This window comes from Gracilinanus agilis, chromosome 3 (assembly GCF_016433145.1).
Source record: "Gracilinanus agilis isolate LMUSP501 chromosome 3, AgileGrace, whole genome shotgun sequence".
Lineage (NCBI taxonomy): Eukaryota > Metazoa > Chordata > Mammalia > Didelphimorphia > Didelphidae > Gracilinanus > Gracilinanus agilis.
Genome location: NC_058132.1, coordinates 324044610 through 324061768, shown reverse-complemented (window position 1 = coordinate 324061768; position 17159 = coordinate 324044610). Strand labels below are relative to the sequence as shown.

The 17159-nt window shown below is 41.3% G+C and overlaps 1 protein-coding gene across 1 annotated transcript; it reads left to right on the top strand.

Moving 5' to 3' along the window:
- The first annotated feature begins 547 nt into the window (after nt 1–547).
- Nucleotides 548–3502, top strand: AMER3 (APC membrane recruitment protein 3). Its single transcript, XM_044666659.1, has one exon. It carries the CDS (start codon nt 548–550, stop codon nt 3500–3502), a length of 2955 nt encoding a protein of 984 aa, XP_044522594.1.
- Nucleotides 3503–17159: the final 13657 nt, after the last annotated feature.

Here is a 17159-nt window from a genome sequence, read left to right as displayed (position 1 = left end):
TTGCCTTTGTGTATGTTATCTACCATGGCTAAAGTAGACTCTTCCTCCTTCCCCACCATTTCCTGTTGAAGTCCTTCCTTCCTTCTTCAAGACCTAACTCAGTTTCATCTCTTTTGTGATGCCTGCACTGACACTCCCTACCACTCGGCCCAAGTATGATTGATCTCTTCAGTCTCAAATTTCTCATTAGAAGACACTGTGCAAATATAGACATATAGAAGGCATATCATTCCATCACTGGATTGTAAAATCTTTGAGGTCAGCATTTGTGCCATATTCATCTTTCTTCAAATCTGATGACAGTTTCTCACACATAGAAAGCTTAATATTTTAATGAATGCTCATTCCCTCTACCAATAACTTGTGTTTTCTTATGTCTGCCTCAGTTTCCTCATCTGTGAAATGGAGGGTGTTTGCCTAGATGATCTCAAAGGTCCTTTCCAACTCTAAGATTCTATAAGTTTGTGACTGTGATGCTTTTAAACAACTGTCAGACCCATCTTATTTTTGTAATTTCTTTCTACAGAAGCAGTCGTAAAGGGGAAGCATGGAGCTCAGAAGGGGAAAGACTTTCATCAAGTCCAGTTTGCAGATTTCCCATGAGAAACCAACAGTGGCAGAGGCTGCCTTCCGGAGTAAGGAAGCTGGGCCTTTCGGGCCAAATCCAACAGGAACTGATGGAAGGTCCTTAGAAGAGGAGAGTCAGAAAGTAGGTCTGGCCTCTCATAAACATTACAGGTTCTCCAACAAGGTGACCCGTTTGGCACCTGATGAAGACTTTGGGGCTTCTTGTGGGTCTTCCTACAAACTGGTGCGGAAGAGCAAGACTCATGATTGTGTGATGGGGGCAGACAAGCCTGTAGGGAGGCTGGTCAACAGTATTAGCTTTTCTGGTCTGGGAAGTCACCTGGGAGCCCATGGTAGGAGAGCACCAGTGGGCAGTCCTAGCCCATCCAGTTGCAGTGGTCAGCAAATGATTGATTACCGTCACTTTGTGCCCCAAATGCCCTTTGTGCCAGCCGTGGCCAAGAGCATTCCTAGGAAGAGGATTTCTCTGAAGAGATCTAAGAAGGGGTTCCGGGACATATTCCATATTAAGAAGAACAAGTCAGAGAATCTGGCCATGCTGATGGGGAAAGGCAAAAACCTGCCATCTCCAGAAGGTGAGAGTGAAATGTCTGGAAGGCTAGGCAAGTCCTTCTTCAAACCTGGGGAGACATTGGCTGCTGATAGCTTGGCTCAGGACTTATCTGACAGTGAGATACAGTCAGACTCCTCTTACGACTACTGTGGGGCCTTGTGTGAAGATGTGGCTTCCCTTAAGAGCTTTGACTCTCTGACTGGCTGTGGGGAGATTTTTGCTGATGAGGTATCAGCTTCACTGGAGCTGGAGGGCAGCCAGGAGATTCTGACCCGGAGGCCAAGAGCCAGAGAGAACACATCTGCCATGGGCTCTTTCCAGGGTGGGGTAGAACAGCTGGCCTCACCAGCTCAGAACGAGGCCACCGACTTTGTCAAGTTCTGGGACAATATCAACTGGTCCGTGAGGCGACACCAAAGTGCGTTGTTTGATAACAAGCTAGAGGGCTCCAAGCCTAGTGATGCTGGAAAGCCCAAATATGAACCAGTCATGCTGGCTGATCTTCCATTGTCTCCTGGTGGTGACCCTGATAGCTCCAAAAATAGCTCCATAGACACTGGAACCCCAAAGAGTGAGCATCAGGAATCCACCTCCACCAGTGATGAAGGTTATTATGATTCTTTTTCCCCTGGCCTAGAGGATGATGGAAAGGAGGCCCAAAGCCCAGGGATGCCCAGTGGCCGGTTCCCTCGGGATAGCTATAGTGGTGATGCCCTTTATGAGCTCTTCTATGACCCCAGCGAAGCCAAAATCAGCCCCATCCTGGATGACGACCTGTGTGTGTCAGAGAATCTTTCTGAGCAGGCAGTGGAAATTCCCTTGTCCATCTACAGTTTCCATGTAGGAGCTGAGGAGAACTTGGCTCCTCAGCCAGCCCTGGACATCATCAGCCAGAGTTTCCTGCACAGCACTTGGAAGGGGAAGGAGTGCCTCTTGAAACTGTGTGACACAGAACTCTCCCTCACTATGGGCATTATCAACTGGCTCCGCAGGAACCCGGAACTTGTTTCCCCCTCAGATCGGGCCCACACTCTGTCATCTCCAATAAAGGAAAGTGGGGACCCTCTTGCCTGCTTGGGCCTCCCATTAGGCCAAGAAGTGGGAGAAACAACTATTACTGTGGAGTCCAGGAAGGAGGACTCAAATGAGAAGGAAAGCGACAAGCCAGAACTCCTGTGTCACTCAGAAGGAGAGACCAACAGGAGACATTCTAACCATGGGACAGTAGGAAAACATAGAGAAGCACCTCAAAGAGAAGATAGTTCCCCTGGACCCCCAGATGAGGGATATAAATGTGCCTCAGATGTGGGCAGGTCCTGGATGGCTACTATGCCTCCTCCAGCAACTGGTGGATGGCAGATGTACTTGCCTGAGAAGGATCTGGTTTCCCATGAGAGTGGGACACTAGGTAAGTCCCCTTCAGCCATTGGAGATTCATTGAAAGAGCTTCCTCATCACCCCTCACAGTTATCCACAGAGAAAGGAAAAGGTCAGTCTTCATCAGAGCCTTCCTCTCTGCCAGTAGAGATGGAAGAAGTCACTCTGACAGATGCCTTGGATGAACACAGAGTCCCGAGTCCCTCTCTCTGTCCCAGCGCCAATGAAAAACCAAGTCAACCCTTGAACCTAAGATGCTTCCGAAGCCAGCCCAGCCCTGGCCTTAAAAGAGGTGAACCTGACATTATGCCAGTTTTGGAGAGCTGCATGGCACAGGTGGCATCCTTGAAGATTAGCTATGAAAACAAACCTCTAGCTGAGTGGTGCCTCAGGAAGGAAGAGGGCAGTACTCTGTGTAAGAGACAGAAGGTTGGGAGCCACTGTGTCTTGCTACAAAACAAATGCAATTGCAACCCTCCCAACTCTGGATATCCCCTTCTTTCTCCAACGGGGAAGCTTCAAGAAGTGGACCACTGTGTACCCACAAGCCCCAACCAGGGACCAGGTCCCTGGCATAGTCAGAAAAGCCAGACGAGTTTCTTGAACTACACAAATCAAGTCTCATCAAATAAGATCAACTTTGAATATGCCCAACTGAATGGTCAAGCCCTTTCCTACATCCAGGACCTTCACCTCCAGCTCAGCCCTGGAGACCCCTCTGTGACCACACAGGAGGGCCAGCCGAAATTTATACCTCTCTTTGCCTCCAGTGGCTCAGTTAGGCCAGGAGCCTTCCCTCAGGCCTCATGTGCGGGTAGCAGCTCTCCACAGAACTTGTGCCCATGTTCAGATATAAAGATACCTGGTTCTACCTCTGGGAGCCCCCTGGAATGCCATCACAATCTTCTGAGTCATGTAGGGGCCCTCCCCTGTCATGCTGAGGTGATGGCTGCCAGCCCGGCCATGGCTGAGACCAACCTGTGAGAACCTCTCTAGTGGAATGAGGTGAGTTTTTGTAAGTTAGGGAAGCAACCTAAAACCAATAAAAGAAACCAGTGTTTACTACTGTCCCTTGTCTCTGAAGGGAGGGCTGGGCAGAAGATATGACTATTCTGGCTATTGCCTTGGGATGAATGCAAGTTAGGGAGCTTTCTGGAAACTTCTAAATGTGTCAATGGATATACTTTCTCATGAAGATATTTTAAATGAGTTGGGAAGAAAGGAAATGAACTTTTCTTTTTAAAAAGCCTTTACCTTTCATCTTAGAATCAATACTATGCTTCGGTTCCAAGGCAGAAGAGTGGTAAGGGCCAGGCAATTAGGGTTAAGTGACTTGGCCAGGGTCACACAGCTAGGAAGTATATGAGGCCAGATTGGAACCCAGGACCTCCCATCTCCAGGTCTGGCTCTCTATCCACCAAGCCACTTAGCTGCCACTGGAAACAAGTATTTTTTAAAGTACTTATTATGTGCCAGGCACTTGTTAAGTGTTTGCCATGTATTATCTTCTTTGATCCTCACAGCAATCTTATGAGGTAGGTGATATAGATTATTCCCATTTTTCAGATGAGGCAACTAAGGCAAACAGAAGTTCAATGATTTGCCCATTTGAGGGTGAGGAATATATAGGATCATTATCTGTGGTATGAACCTTTGGTGGTATTTTTTTTTGGCATTGGCCATCATATTTATCTTTCCTTAGTTGCCACCCTCAGTCCCTGTGTAGCCATCAGCTGGCCTCTGAAGGACCTGGCCCTCCCCGTTGCCTCAGTTCACCATATACTAGTATTAAGCATTTCTCTCCATGACAGGCAGTTTTCAGAGTGGCATGTGAGCCCTGGGTGAGAGGGGGCTGGCATAACGAGGACAAGGACAAAGCATAGAAAAGAGAGTCTGGGATCGGTGAGAGACAAATTTTACCAACTTTCCAGAGTCCTGGCCTTGTTTCAACCTGTGGTTTTGCAGAACAAATTCAGCTCAGATGAGGTCATTGCAGACAACTGCTTGAAGGGAGCTGGATATAGAAACAGAGAAATGAGGGGGTGGTGCCTAATTGCAATTTAGAAGTTGGCTTCATTTTGTCAAAGCAGGGCTCCTTCAACCAGAAACCTCTCTCACGCCTTGGAAGCAGATGAGAAAGGAGAATGCAGGTGAGCCTCCTCACTTTAGGCATTAGGCCCCCATCGATTGCCTAAAGGGGCACTTGACTGCATTTGCTTCTGCTCCTCTGCATGGATCTGGCGCTGCCACCCTCAGCATACCAGCCCCAGCAGAGTGATGTGCCTTAAGAGGACATTGTTTGCCTTTGGACACTTCTCACTGATTGGTCTCAGCTCACAGCTGCCTCTCTGAATCCTGCAGGGTCCCAGGCATGATGGGGAACAGCTGCTTGAGTGCTGGTGGCAGGTGAGAGGGCAGCCAAGTGAATCCATCTGAGGCCTGGGGGTGTGTGTGGGGGAAAAGATGGAAATAGGGAGGGGTGCGGGGGACCGGGAAGTGGAGAACCAGCCAATGTGTGAGCAAAGGAGTGGCCTCGAGCCACAGCTCCTTTATCCTTGTCTGCAATGGTAGAAATACTGTTTAAACAGCTCCTGGACATCAAGGACCTACTCTAGGTAAGAAGAGCTGGTACTGGTGTACTTAGGGAAAGGTTAAAGGGATCCTGACAGAAACGTTTGCCCTGAAGAATCATGGGATCATAGTACAAGTCATATTTCTATTTTACAAATGAGGAAATGGAGCTTAGAAAAATGGTGTGACTTTCCCAGGATCTTCCCTCTGTTGCTTATCTCCAGATAATCCTGTCTATACCTATTCTTTCAGTTTTCTTTTCAAACCCTAATATTCCCTCTTAGAATCAATACTCTTCTGAGCAGCAAGGGCTGGGCAATGGAGGTTAAGTGACTTGCCCAGGGTCACAGAGCTAGGAAGTGTCTGAGGTCAGATATGAACCCAGGACCTCCTGTTTCCAGGCCTGGCTCTCAATCCACTGAACTACTCAGCTGCCCCCATTTTTTTTAAAACCCATACTTTGGTCTTGGAATCCATACTGTGTATGGGAAGAGCAGTAAGGGCTAGGCAATGAGGGTTAAGTCATACAGTTAGATTTAAATCCCAAACCTCTCATCTCTAGACCTGTCTCTCTGTCCCCTGAGACACTTCACTGCCTCAACAGTCATATTATTCTTATTAATATGGTGCCATCCTCATTCTCCAGGTTAAACACCCTCAGTAGTTTCAAAACCAATCCTCAAACTTTTAGAAATTTTCTAAACCAGATATAGAAATGAACATAAACCCAAGGACCTCATGGTTCCCCAAATAAATCAGAAGAGATTGTGTTATTCCTAACTATATTTTTCTCTCTCAGAGGGTAAGGATTTACTTGGTCTAAGGACTGAAGGCCTGTTCATGGACTTGATTTTTATTGATAGGAATGTTTGAAGTAAAAAAAAAGTCAGTAACATATTTAGTATTGTAGAAATCCTGCCAAGAGAAACCAAGCTATTAAAGTTTTTAAACCACTAAAGCTTAAAACTCTACTGAGATTTTTGGGACATCCTCTAAAAGTAGCTCAAAGTGATATCCCACCAAGGGGCATTTTGCATTTGAAATAGGAGATTCCTTATAAGATTCAGAGCAATTAAAGCTCCTTGGAGATAATTTAATCAGACCTCCCTTTTACAGATGAGAAACTGAGTAAGGGCCAGAGAGGTTAAACGAGGCACTCTCTTATAGTGGAAAGAGGTTTGGTCTTAGAATCTGGAGACCTGTGTTTGAATCTTGCCTTGCTAGCTATTTTACTTTGCAAGTATAGCAAATTGATTAACCTGTTCCTTTATCTGTAAAATGAAGATAATAATCTTGCTACCTACTCTTCAGGGATTATTTTGAGAAAAATATTTTGAAAATCTTTTGTTGTTGTTTTGTCATTTTTTTTAGGCTTGTCCAATTCTATTTGATTTCATTTAGGACTTTCTTGGCAAATATACTGTAATAGTTTGCCATTTCCTTTTCCAGCTCATTTTAAAAAACAAACAACAAAAAACCCTTACTTTCTGTTTTAGTAACAACTCTAAGAAAGCAGAGCAAGAACTAGGCAAATGGGGTTAAGTGACTTGCCCAGGGTCACATAGCTAGGAAATGTCAGAGGTCAAATTTGAACCCAGGACCTCCCCTTTCTAGGCCTGGCCCTCTATCCCCTGAGTCCCCTTGTTGCCCCATTTCTAGCTCATTTTATAGATGAAGAAATTGAATCAAACAAGGTCACACAGCTAGTAAGTGTTTGATACTGGATTTGAACTCAGATCTCTCTGATTCCAGGTCAGGCACTCTATCCACTGGGTCACTTTAGATGCCCTTGAAAATCTTAAAGTGTTAAAAATGTGAGGAATTATTAACTAAGTAACTTGCTAAAAGGTCACACAAGTAGCAAGTATGAGAGGCAGGAAGAGTCTAGATTCCTTGATCCCAAATTTGGTGATCTTTTAATTAGAGCAGGCTTTATTCCTGTAAGATGAAAACTTTCCAGTTCTAGAGAACTGACTCTTTCATGGTAGAACTTCAAGCACAGGCAGACTAGTGGAGGAGATGCTTTTAGCTGTGTCTGTGTGTGCCTATCTCTTAACCTATTAGACTTCACTTCCCTGAACTGTAAAATAAAGGAGTTATTCTAAATGACCCCTGAGCTCAGCTTTATAGCTATGATTCTGGCATAGTTAGGATTATAAGATAAACAAGATAACTCAGTCTCTCTGTGACCTGAAGCTTATCCTTTTTAGCTTTTGACAATTTGTGGCTGTTGTAAAGCCTTGGTACTGGTCAAAATCTTTTTTTTTTTTTAAACCTTACCTTCCATCATAGGATTGATACTCAGGTCTATTTCAAGGCAGAAGAATAGTAATGGCTAGATCACATAGTTTGGAAGTGTCTAAGGGTCAGATTTGAACCCAGGACCTCTAGTCTCCAGTCCCACTGCTCTATCCACTGAGCCACTTAGTTACCTCTGATCATTATCTTCATACCTGGGATAATTATGATTAGTTTTTGCCTGTGATGAACTCCAGCCTACCTAACCTACCACTTCACCTTGATGTAATACCCAATATATGTAAGTAATATCCAATAAAAAGCCACAATTCTGACCTTGCCCTACTTTTAGGAGGAGAAAATCATCAGACAAATAGCAATAATGCTAATCAATATCTGGTCTCTAAGATCCAAATTATCCATTTGACTAAGATTATACTGTAGTGCTTTAGAAAGTACAGAGTTCAATTTGGCACTTATTATGTGTACGATACTTTTCTGGGCTAAGGGTTGAGGAGAATGTGGCCAAAGACATTTTACCAATGACCTGGGCCAGTCAATTCTCATCACATTCTTGATAGGATGGCACTTATGATTGTTTAACTCAGATCAAAATCCTCATGGAACTTAATCCTATTTTTACTTTCTAAAAAAATATTTTTTATTATTATAAATTTGACAGAAGCAGGTTGGTTTAGTGGCTGGATTAGAGACTTGGAGTCAGGAAGACCTGAGCTCAACTCTAGTCACTGATAATGTAGAAATTATGAGACCCTGGTCAAGTCAGTTAATTTCTATGCAAATCAGTGGCATTTTTTATTATAGGGATTTGTTAATTGTGTGTGTATGTGTGTGTGTGTACATACACCTTTGGCAGTATGGATTCATTTTAGAATTATACTTGTTGCCTATATTCATAATCAAAGGAAATGTTAAATTTAACAAAGAATTTTTTTCTCATCTAACCTCATAGACTCCCTGAAATCTCTCCATGGATGGTTAAGAAACCTGTGACCTCTAGAATTTATCTCTAGCACTTTTCCAATAAACAGATGCAGTTCCTTTGGTGACTAAAAACCAAAAACAAAACCAAAAACAAACTCATCAATAAACTAATTCCATTGCATATTGACTTATAAATGCAACACTCAACAAATACTAAAAAAGAAATACAGCAAATATAAAACGAATCTCCAAAAACACGCCCCAAATTAAAACCAAAATCTAATCAATATATCTATTAAGAAAGCAAACTTTTGATAGAATGAGTACCATAAGTATGTGTGTATGTGTGTGAGTGTACGTGGGTGTATGTGGGTGTATCTGTATATATACCCTATCCCTTTCTGCATCTGTTTGTATACTTTCTATTCCCTTGTAGGTTTGTTAGCTTAGCTTCATGTCGTGGTTCCAGATCATATTCACCATGCTTGCTGGACAAATTGCAGACCAGAGGACCACAGATTTTAGAGTTTAAAAGAACCTTAGAGGTCATCTGGCCCAATTTCCTTATTTTACAGATGGAAGAACTGAGATTCAGAGAAGGTGGAATTCCTCCCCCACCCCTCCCTGAGGACTCATTAGTAGTGACAGAGTCAAGATTTGAACCTATGCCCTCTGATTCCAAAACCAATGCTTTTCTACCATCTCATACTGCCTGAAGGATCATTAGTCATGGGAAGGGGTGGGGAGGGGGCTGGCTAAGAATACAAATTTCTCAATACACTTATCCTGACTACTGGCCACACAACTAAAAGCACATACTTTTGATGAATTGTACATCCTGCATTTGAGGCTAGGAATGTGTTTGCGCTTAATTCCATTTCTATTTAAGATGGAAGAGGGCAGGGTATTCTTTATGATAGGTGAAGTGGACAAGTATAGGAAGGAACTACTCAAAATTCTCTCCAACTAACCTGTCAGTGGTCCGTTAGAAATTCATTACTTTGGACCAAGGACTTTTAGGCTGTGGTGTAACGGAAAGAAGGCTAGACTTGGAATCAGGAAACCTGTCTACTAGTATCAATTTTTCACTAGCTGTGAAGCACTAAGTCTTTTTAAACCTCTCTTGACTTTAGTCTTGACTGTAAAATGAAATTATTGGAACACATGATCTTTAAGGTTTCTGCTAGCTCTGCTGCTCTAACTAGGATTTTTTTTTAAAAAAGAAGGTAATATATTAAAATTAAATCCCTAACAGTGAAGGATGATTTAACTTGTGAGCAACTCTTAAGCTGACAGGAAGGATGAGGTGAAACCATCGGAAGGCTTTGGAGTCATGGGCAGAAGGCAGGGAAGAGAGGGACCTGAAAAGGGGCTCAAAAATTAACAGTTGGAAACATAGAAGCTAAAAATTTCCAATTTTATATTTTGAATCAGGGCTGGCCCTGATTTCTACCTTTGAGTTTAAGAAGCCGTGGATAGATTTCTTATGAAGCACAGCTTTAAATGGGAAAAAAAGAGACTGGGAGGCAACAGTTTGTTCTGCCTCTGCTCATAGAGGCCAATGTCAGACAACACCCTCCCAGATGCAGGGTCTGGATGCTAAATTAAACAATTTTCTTCTTCATTTAACACAGCTCCTGAGGACTCGGGATGATGCTTGCCCTATTTCTGCTTCTCTCTGCCCATCCAAATCACTGTCAATAAAAGATAAAGGAAAGGGATGCCCTCCTTCTGACAAGGGCCCTTCAGTGAATGATCTGTCACATAAAGTTCAGCAATTGCATTCTCTCTAAGGAGTCAGATACAGCTAACATTCTATATGAATGGGGACAAATAAGTTTGTCACTTTGAGTGGGATTGTCCTGCATTTATGGCCTCTGTGACTGCATGGATTGGGAACTTGGGGAAATGCAGAGTAGAAAAGCCTCAGCAGCTTCAAAAAGCTGAAGTTTTGCCCCAAATCCAGCCATTGTTCATTATTTGTGACAATAGCTACCATTTACATAGAACTTTAAGGTTTATAAAATACTTTACGTGTAATCTTTCATTTGATTCCTATAACAGCCCTCTGAATTAGGTATTATTATTATACCCATTTTATAGATGAAGACACCGAGGCTCATCAAGGTTATGTGACTTATCCATAGCCACATAGCTTACTGACTCCAAATCTAGTACATGATCTACCATGCTATGTTGCCTTTCACTGTACTTAGAGTAACTATATACAGTTACTAGGACAATTGACATTTACAGGTAAATTCCAAACTTCTTTAGACACTAAATTAAACACTAATTCAACTCATCAAGGATTTATTGACTACCCTCTGTGGGTTCAGGATTAGGCTAGGTTCTGCAGGAGTTTCAATGATTACCGAATTGTACAGTCCAAAGGGACTTAAAAAATGATTTTGACCTCCTTACTTTATAGATGAGGAAAATGAAAATGTTAAAGGGACTTGCCAATGGTCACTCTATAAGTCAATTTGTTGTTGTTCAGCTATTTTAGTTGTACCTGACTCTTTATGGCTCCAATTGGAGTTTTCTTGGCAAAGATATTAGAGTGGTTTGCCACTTCCTTCTCCATCTCATTTTACAGATGAAGAAACTGAGGCAAATAGGGTCAAGTGACTTGTCCAAGGTCCTGCAGTCAGTATGTATCTGAAGTCACAGTTGAACTCAGGTCTTCCTGACTCTTGGAATAGCAGTCTATCAACTTCACCAGCTAGTTGCCAGTAAGTCAAGAGCAAAGATAAACATTCATCTTAAATCCCTTGATTATTGGTCCAATATTCTTTCCACTAAATCATGTTACTTAAAAAAAGAAATCCTTACCTTATGTCCTAGAATCAATACTAAGTATTGGTTCTAAGGCAGAAGAGTGGTAAAGGGCTAGACAACTGGACTTAAATGACTTGCCCAGGGTCACACAGCTAGGATGTGTGTGAGGCTAGATTTGAACCAAGGTCTTTTTGATTCCAGGCCTGACTTTCTAGCCATTGAGCAACTATCTATCTCCAGTCGTTATGCCTCTCTAAAAAAGAGGAATAAATCATGATCTCTGACCTTGGGAAATTTAAAGTCCAGGTGAGAAGACAAGATTCACATTACAGTTCTGCCAAATTAGATTACTTACTGTAGAGACCTTGTCCTGACCAAAAAGATCTTCTCCATGTAATTCTAACATCAGAATTAATTAATTCCTAATTAAATTGAATTAAATCCTTTTAGCATTCTTTTTTATAAAGAGACTTCCCCCTTTCCTTCTTGGGGTATTATATTAAGTCTCTAATGCTATAGAATGAATCTTTTGTATGCAAATATATATTCTTAGGCGATGGGAGATGTGCCTCTCCACACAAAGTCCTGTATGCCAGAATGAACTATTCCTAAAGCTCCAACATCCCCTTTAATTAAAATCTTTCTTTCAGGCTTAGTTCACTTCTTCCATGAAGTGTTCCTTGGATTCACCCTTAAAAAGCTCTCTCTCCCTCCTTGAAGCTCTTAAAATCCCTCTAACTGTCCAATGTACTTGGCCATATTCCAACTCGTGTTATAATTATTTATTTGTGTTTCTCTTCAGTTCTCTACATTAAGCTCCTTGAACACAGGAACTCTTCCCTCCTTATCTTCAATCCAACAAATGCTTGTTAAGTTCTAAGTATATGCAAATCTAGCCTCAGACTGGGGCTTGTGACCCTGGGCAAGTAACTTAACCTCTGCCTCAGTTTCCTCATCTATAAAATGGGGATAATAATAGCACCTACCTCCCAGGGTTGTTGCAACGATCAACTGAGATAATATTTGTTAAGTGCTCAGCATAGTGCCCGGCACATAGTAGGTACTATATAAATGTTAGCTATTATTTTTGTTATAGGTGAGGGTAGATGCTAAGGATACACAGTTAATAACAAAACAGTCCCTGGCCTCAAGGAACTTCAGTTCTTTTGGTTAGATAATCATCTGTAGATGACTAAGTAAATAGGAAGTGCAATATTACAAACTATTTTTAAGAAGGAGAGAGAATAAAAGAGGGAGAGAGCAGGAAAGACTTTGCTTTGGAGATGGCCCTTGAGATGTGCTCTGAAGGAAGCTGAGGATGCTTTGAGGTGGTAAGGAGGCAATGAATTCCATATTTGGAAAACCACTTATTTGAAGGACAAAAGAGGGAATGTTGTATATGCTGGGAATGGCTAGAGGGCCAGTGTTACTAGAGCAGAGAGTGAGTGAAGGGGAATAATATGCATTAAGACGTGAAAGGTAGGAGGGAGCCAGATTACAGAGGGTTTTAAATGTCAGGCTGAGGATTTTGTGTTTTATCTTAAAGGAAATAGTATTTTATCCTACAGGCAAGAAAACCATTGATGTTGTTGTGTAAGGCGATGGTATTATTGGTGTTTTAGGAATATAAATTCATCAACTCTATGTCTGGGGAAAGTGAAATGGAGAGAGAAGAGATGAGAAGTGGGGAAATCAATTATAAGCTATTGCAATGGTCTAGGTGAGAATTTGATTTAGGATTGGGACTATATAAGGGAAGAAGAAGAGAATAGAATGCAAGAGATGTTGTGGAAGTAGTATCCTTGGATTTGATATGTGGGTCAAGAGAGAAGGAGTTAGGGATGACTTTGAGAATATATATCTGGATGACTAGGCAGATGGTGCAATCAGTACAAGTTGGGAAATTTTTTTGGGGGGAATTGGGCTAAATAAGTTCCATTTTGGACATGTTGAAGACTTATGGAATATCTTAGAGAAGATGTCCTGTAGGAAGCTGGTAATAAATATGGTCTAGAACTAAGAAGACAGTTGGTAATATGGAAATAGATTTCAGAAGAGAGATTAGGATTGAATATACTTGATTTGGGAATCATCGACATATAGTTGATAATTGTGCCTATGGGAGTTGATGAGATCATTAAGGGAGAGAATGTATATAGAGAAGAAAAAACAGTGCCTAGGACAGAGCCTTTGGAGATACCCAACTAAGTGAAGGAAGGGTGATGATTCAAGGGAGAAACTAGAAAGAAGAGTTAGACAAACGTGTAGGAGGAGAACTAAGAGAGAGTAGTGTTACAAAAGCCAATGTGGAGAAAGCATCTAAAGGCAAGAGGCATCTAATGGTGTCAAATGCTGCAGAAAAGTAAAAAAAGATAAAGAATGAAAAAACACCCTTTGATTTAGAAGCTGAGATCATTGGTAACTTTGGAGAGAATAGTTTTGATCAAATTGAGACTTCGAAATTTGGATTGCAAGGAATTGAAGAGTGAGTGAGAAGGAAGGTAAGGTAAGGAGTGTATACAAGACTTTCTAGGAATTTTGTTGGAAAAAGAAAAAGAAAAGGGCATAAGGTTATTATAATACTTTATGGTTACAAAGTTCATTATATACATTACTGTTTTTCTCACAAAGATATTTTGAAGTAGGTAGAAAAAACATTATTTTATTGACCAGCAAATAAACTGAAAGGGTAAATAACTTGCCCCAGGTAAATAACAAGGCTGGAATTCAAACAGGGCATTTTTTCCCCAAGTCCTTTTCTTTTTCTCGAATACTATTCTCTCTTCCCATTAGAAAACAATATAAGACACCACAAGTAATAGAACTGGAGAGATAGAGTTCATCTAGCAAATTTCCTCTTCTAGGATATCTCTAGCATGTGGCTATCCATCCCCTGCCTGAGAATTTGTAGTGTCCAGGGCCAGTTACTTTTTTTTTTTTTTAAGCCCTTACCTTCTGTCTTGGAGTGAATACTTTGTATTGGTTTCAAGTCAGAAGAGCTCGAAGGGTTAGGCAATTATTATCCCCATTTTACACTTGAGGAAACAGTCAAGCAAAGGTTAAGTAACTTGCCCAGGGTCACACAACTAGGAAGTATCTGAGGCAAAATTTGAACCCAGAACCTTTCATCTCTAGGTTCAACTTTCATTCCACTGAGCTGCCTACTTGCCCTCTAAGCCAGTTACTTTTTTAAATAAACCCTTACCTTCCATCTTAGAATCAATCCTGGGTATTGGTTCTAAGGCAGAAGAGTGGCAAGGGCTAGGCAATAGGGGTTAAATGACAGCTAGGAAGATAAGATTTGAACCCAGGACCTCCTGTTTCTGGGTGTGACTCTCAATCTACTGAACCACCCTGCTGCCCCCTAAACCAGTTACTTCTCCAGGCAACTCTGTTTTGGGGCAATTCTTGTTAGACCATTTCCTCTTCGGTTATGCAGAAATCTGTTTTCCTGTGATTTCCATCCATTGATCCTAGTTCTGCCTTCAGAAGTCACATAGGCTTAGTTTTATTGCTTGACTACTTTTTAGACTTTGAAATGTTTTAACACAGCTATCATATTTCCTTAGATCTCTCCCAGGCTAACCACTGCCAATTCCTTCAATATATGAAATAGTTTCTAAGTCTCTCACTAACCTTGATTTCTCCATATGGACATCCTTTAGTTCAATAGACATCCTTTTAAAAGTGGTACCCATAACTGGGACTGGATCTTGATAATGAGGAATTAATTGGGATAGGGTTGTGTGGTGTGATGATAGTCCAAGGCAAAGGCATGGAAATAGAAATGAGCATGCTTGGTACTGAGGACAGTGAAGAGAAGTGGGTGGAGTGGTATAGTATTCTTGTCATGAGTTTGCAACAGATACAATTGAATAGTCAGGGAGGAGTAAGATTATAGGTGGTCTTCAGATCCTGGATGAGGACTATCAAATGAATCTATTAGGAAATAAAATAGGGAGTCTGTGGAGGCTCTTGAACAATGGAATGATTAAATACTATCAACATATAATAGGGTTGAATCTACAGAGTGGGAATATAGGAATTGGTTAGTCCCATCATATACATACCCCAAATATCTGGATAAAAGATTTAATTAGTTATCCGAATATGTTGACTATGTGAAGCCAAAATGTCTAGACCCAATGGAAAGCATTTATTTATTTTTTAAAAAACCCTTATCTCCCATCTTAGAATCAATACTATGTGTTGGTTCCAAGGTAGAAGGTTGGTAAGGGCTAGGGAATGGGAGTGAAGTGACTTGCCTAGGGTCACAGAGCTAAGAAATGTCTGAAGTCAAATTTGAACCCAGGACCTCCTATCTCTAGGCCTGGCTCTCACTCCTATGAGCCACCCAGCTACCCCCTGGTGTCAGAGGCCAAGACTGACTTTACCTTACCTTAGAAGCTCACTTATATCAGGATGGTATCATATTCTCTTGTCAGTTTTTGCAGTGGTATGACAAGAATTCATCCATCCATTTATTTATTTATTTTTTTTGGGGGGGGGAGTTTTATTTAATTAATTAATTTAGAATATTTTCCCATGCTTACAAGATTCATGTTCTTTCCCTCCCCTCCCCTCTCCCACCTCCCATAGCTGACACACAATTCCACTGGGTTTTACATGTGGGTATGACAAGAATTTAATTGAATACAAGATATCCAAATCCATATACTGATTGGAACACATAAAGACTTTTGCCAGGGTTGGTACTCCCGCCACCATTAGAGAGCCAATCCAGCTAAGACATATGCTTCAATATGTGAAAGCAGTTTGGTGGCATCATAGAGTGCTGGGCCTGTAGTCAGGAAGACCTGGGTTCAAATTTGGCCACAATTACTAGTTGGGTGATCCTGGGCAAGTTACTTAACCTTTGTTTGCCTCAGTTTCCTCAAGTGTAAAATGAGGATAATAATGGCACCAGGGTTGTTGTGATAATCAAATGAGATAATAATTATAAAATACTTAGCTTAGTGCCTGGTACCTAGTAGGCACCATGTACCTTGTCAAGGGTTATACAGCTACTAAGTAAGTGTCAGGAGCTAAATTTGAATTCAGGCATGGCTTCTAATTTAACACTCTTTCTGCTTCAGCAAATTACAATGTAATAACAAGCCGTTTTAAATTGTGTTAAATGTTATGTTAACAAATTTTCCAGATGTCCAACTCTATACATATCCCTTTCCTCACCAGATTTTTGATGAATTATATACATTTGAAAATATACATTTCTACTGATTGATCACCACAAAAACCCTGTGAGGTGGGTAGTGCTGGTATTATTCCTATTTACAGATAAGAAGACTGGGCCCTAGAGAAGTAACTTAATCACTCTCACACAGCTAGTAAATGGCAGAGCTAATATTCAAACCCAGATCTTCTATTCCAAGTCTAGTGTTCTTTTCATCACCCCAGGCTACCTGCAGGATTTAGGTTTTACCCAGGACTCCAATAATTTAGAATTGTATGTAAATGGCCACTAGGACATTTCACATGGGAGCAGACAAGCTATCACATTGGGAAGATGGAGAAGCTAGCTCTCCTCCTGGACCACCCTTTTGTGATTCCCAGGACTCAGTTCTAGAGGATAGAGAGGTCTCTGACTTCCTTACTTTCTTCAATCAAATGGGGTTTGGTTCCTGAAGGCTTAAGCAAAATGTTGTTATAGTAACCAGTTCCTTAAACCTTGCTTATAATTAATGCTTGTCTAAGCACAGCAAAAATAGGTCTAGGAGAAGCCATGATACTTAGGGCCAGGAGTTTCTGACTTATAATTTTTAAAATTCAATTCAAAAGATTTTGATTGTTTACTTTGGATCTGACTGGATCTGTGCTTTCTGGTTGATAAAATAGGGATGTTTCATCAAAAAATATTTTCTTTTAATGAATTTTATTTTAAGCGGTCAACATTATAGCACTTAGCTCCTCTTTAGTAATTCACAAAGAGGTGGGAAAAAATCTATTTGATGGACTGGAGTTGGGCTGTCATTGCTGTGTCTCCTACAAGACTTTGGCCTTGAAGTTGCTAATCAAAGCTTAAGATACAAGCATTACTTTGAACAGAAAGCAGGGCTCCTCTCTGAGGACTTCCAAATACTTGGCA